This window comes from Petaurus breviceps, unplaced genomic scaffold (genome assembly GCF_028583685.1).
Source record: "Petaurus breviceps papuanus isolate PSGF00001 unplaced genomic scaffold, PetGlider_PUasm1.0 551, whole genome shotgun sequence".
In the NCBI taxonomy this organism is placed as follows: domain Eukaryota; kingdom Metazoa; phylum Chordata; class Mammalia; order Diprotodontia; family Petauridae; genus Petaurus; species Petaurus breviceps.
The window spans coordinates 40,546,435-40,550,196 of record NW_027186372.1 but is presented as its reverse complement, the minus strand read 5'-3'; the positions used below and the strand labels follow the sequence as shown (position 1 = coordinate 40,550,196).

The 3,762-nt window shown below is 37.5% G+C and overlaps 1 protein-coding gene across 1 annotated transcript in view; it reads left to right on the top strand.

Moving 5' to 3' along the window:
- The window catches only part of LOC138172595 (butyrophilin-like protein 8), a 20,846-nt gene extending 17,897 nt beyond the window's left edge, over positions 1-2,949 (top strand). The window contains exons 5-9 of the mRNA XM_069102295.1: positions 641-742; positions 1,177-1,197; positions 1,304-1,330; positions 1,495-1,521; positions 2,396-2,949. Coding sequence (XP_068958396.1) covers positions 641-742; positions 1,177-1,197; positions 1,304-1,330; positions 1,495-1,521; positions 2,396-2,949 — 731 coding nt within the window. The remainder of the gene's footprint in view (positions 1-640; positions 743-1,176; positions 1,198-1,303; positions 1,331-1,494; positions 1,522-2,395) is intronic.
- The last annotated feature ends 813 nt before the right edge of the window (positions 2,950-3,762 follow it).

Sequence of the window (3,762 nt, the reverse complement as noted above, 5' to 3'; positions counted from 1 at the left end):
CCCCCGCTTTGAAAAACCCAGATGTTGAAAGCCAGATGTTGATTTGGTATGGATGTAATGGTTGGACAGTTTGGAAAGCTGTCTACTTGATCTGTTTCTGTCTTGATAATTCTGCCTGTATACTTTGAAGTTCGAGGTGCTGACCTTTTCCCCCTGAACTAGGTAAACAATATATGTGTGACTGATTAAAGTAAGCTTGTTAACCCATTTTGAGTTGCTTTCCTTTATCAAAGCAGATCCAAGAACCTGTGGTGGCAGCAAACCCTGAGGACGGTGCTTGCTGCTACAATTGTATGGGGTAGTAGTGAGGAAGGTGCTTTGTAAACCTTCCTTGTTCATAGATTTAGACCTGGAAGAGACCTTAGAACATTAGTAATCTCATTTTCCAGTCAAGAAGACAGGCTCAAGAGGATACAAAACAGTTCTAAGTAGCAGAGCTGACTACTTAGTCAGGGTCCTTTTCATCATATTATAATATTATTAATAATATTCATAATATTATACTGCCTCAATGATTTAGCAATAACTCATGTTCATATTGGGATTTTTATTATAAAAGTCATTTTTATCCATTTTTTTAGAATGAATGACTGAAGTTGTCTAAGTTGGTTCTAAGTGGTCCTATTGGGTTTTCTTACAGATCAGTTTTTCCAGCCTTCTCTTTGGAGCTATGGTTTCAGTATTATGATGACGATCTTTTTGGTTCTTGTTGCTTCTGACCTTTTTCTCCATAGACAACAAGGTAATGGAAATAGAGATGGGAGGACACTGTGTTACCCTCTGTGACTCCTCACTATTGTCTGTTTTTTTTTTGTCATTTCCTCTTTCAAACTTTTCTTCCCAATCACCTCTCAACTTCATTGAAAAATCCTGTTCATCCATCTTTCAACATTTATTAAACATCTCCCATGTTTAGAGAATGGTGTAGAACCTTTTACTCTGTTCTGATTTTTCCCCTGCTGTCGCCCCATTGAAGGACCTCAATAACTCTACCCCAGCCACTGATAGACTATGTTCTTTCATAGGTCATCTGATTGCATAGAATAGTTTTGAGGTATGCCCTGGACCCAACATTGACTGACTTTAGCTCTTGTCAATTTGATGTCCTTCTGCTTTATGTCTTCATCCTCTCTGGATGGCTTTCTGACATATTTCTGCATTTCCTTTGACTTTTAGGGAAACTTAAGGAAGAACTGGGTGAGTTTTCTTGTTGCTGTTATTTTTCTGATTACTGTGTACCAAGTTCTCTTCCTGGGATGCTATTTTTCTCAATGTCACTACATCTCTTATTTATTTATTTTAGACCAGAGGTTAAAAATAGAGAAAAGAGGTAAGTGAAATTTCTTTTTTTGTCATATTTTCCATTCCCTTTTCCATCCACTAATCATATCTTTCCCTTTTATTTTGTTTTTATCCCCCATCTTTGTTTTTATGTCTTTTACTTTTTTTGCTCCCAACCCAACCAATAACTCAGACTTTTCTATGTATTTTCAGAATGGGAAAATGCTTCTAAACATGCAGGTAACTACAACTGAGGTTTTCTTCCTTGACTTGGTTCTTTCACTCTCTCTGTTTTTCATTTCTCTTAATCCCCGATTAAGAGCAAAATGATCAAGTTGGCAATCAGGGAATGAGTCGCTATTTTCGTGGCCCTTGAACTGATTCCTTCATCTTGGGCACAAATTTTGGGGAAGGGACAGGTATTTAACTGTACACAAACTGGGGTCACATTGTTGGTCAAATCAATGACTTGTGGTGGCTACAGAAGGGACAAGAAAAAAAAACTTGGCTAGGTAGAGGGAAGGAATAGGAATTAGGATTAAAATTACCTTAGTCCTCATAATTTACTGTTGGAGTCATGTCTCATTTCATTACCTTGCTCTTGTTTTATCTTCCCCCCCCACTTCCTCCAGGGGTAGTCACTCCAGATATTTTCTTGGGTGCTTTGTCTTGTTCCTTTATCCTCAGGCCCACTTTTAGTCAAGGTAAAATGGTTCTATACTGTTAACGGAGAATAGTGAAAGGTCAGACTTTTGTAACATTCAATTATGAAAGGTAGGAAAAACAAAGTAGCTTGCAGGGAAGGTTTATTGGAATCCATATTGAGTATATCATATTTTAAGATTTGGAGGTTTTCCTCTCTCTGTCTCTCTCTGTCTCTCTGTCTCTCTGTCTCTCTCTTTCTCTCTCTTTCTCTCTTTTTCTCTCTGTCTCTGTATCTCTCTCTCTCCTTCCCATCTTCCCTCCTCCTCCTTTTTTCTCCCTCTCTCTCCCTCTCTTCCTTTCCTTCTTCCATCTCCCCTCTTCCTCATTATCTCTCTTCTTTTCTATATATTTCTTCCCCATTTCTCCTTCCCCACATAACCTCCACACAATTCTTTTTTTTTCTTTACAGTTGAGGTGACTCTGGATCCAGAAACTTCTCACCCCATACTTCATGTATCTGAAGATTGTAAACAAGTGATCTATGATGAAAATAATGTTCTTGCTGTATGTAAAACTGAGAAGAGATTTCAGTCTCCAAGTGTAGTGGCTTCACAAGGTTTCTCCTTGGGACAACATTATTGGGAAGTAGAGGTTGGGGAGAAAAATCAATGGTTCCTGGGTGTGTGTTGGGATGAAGTGGACAGGATAAAAAAAGATCCTGAACTTTTCCCTTGCAATGGCTACTGGGTATTGGGGCGCTGGAACCGAACAGAACATTTCACATTCTCCCCTACTCGACAAACTCTAACTCTTCAGGGGCAGCTAAAGCAGGTGGGGATTTTCCTGAACTGTAAATATAAGCAAGTCTCCTTCTACAATGTGACTGACAAATCACACATCTATACATTCACTAACTGTGATTTCAATGGGAAAATCCTCCGTCCATTTTTCAGGCCTCGTTCTAATGAATTTAATGAACATTTACCTCCTTTGGTTATCTGTACCAAGTTACCACAACCATAGAAAATAATATATTTCCTTCTAAAAGTGATGATGGAAGCAAAGCTAGCATGGCAGAGTAGCAGGATGAAAAACAGTAAGCTCCCCCCAATAAAAAACCTAAAAAAATTTAACAGATCTAGAAAATGGACCAGACTGAAAGGAAATTAAAAAAGAGTCACAGTGAGTCATTTTCTCAGCCCAGATTAGCTTAGGCCCAAAGCTGGATGCAGATCTTCCTAGCTAGGGAGTGGAGGCAGGTCTTAGGTGATAAAAGAGGAACAAGTTCAGAAGTAAGCAACAGCAGTATGGCTCCAATTGAGGGAGCAGATAAGGGGCTACAAATCCAACTAGAATTCCTGGAAGAGGTGAAGGAAGAGTTTCAAAAAGAGAATTTACTAATTTTTACCAATGTAATTAGAGTTTAAGAACTAGGATTGGCAAATTATGGATTGATGGAAAAATGTGACTTGCTTCTGTTTTTTTTATGGTCAATGAGCTAATAATTGTTTATATAGTTTTATATATGGCTACATATCTATACATACATACACACAGATAGGTGTATATATATGTGTATGTGTATATGCACACAAAACCATACAGTTTTAAATATGACATACATGTAACATATTTATATTTAATTTAAAACCATTCTTAGTTCATGGTCCTAGAAAAACAAGTCAGAAGAAAAAATGGAAAAGAAATGAGAACTATGTAAGAAATAATTGGAAATGGAATTAATAGTTTGAGGTAAAATACCTTGCCTAAACAAAAAACTCCTTGAAATTAGAATAATGAAATAGAAGCCAATAACGTCATGAGACAACCATAAAT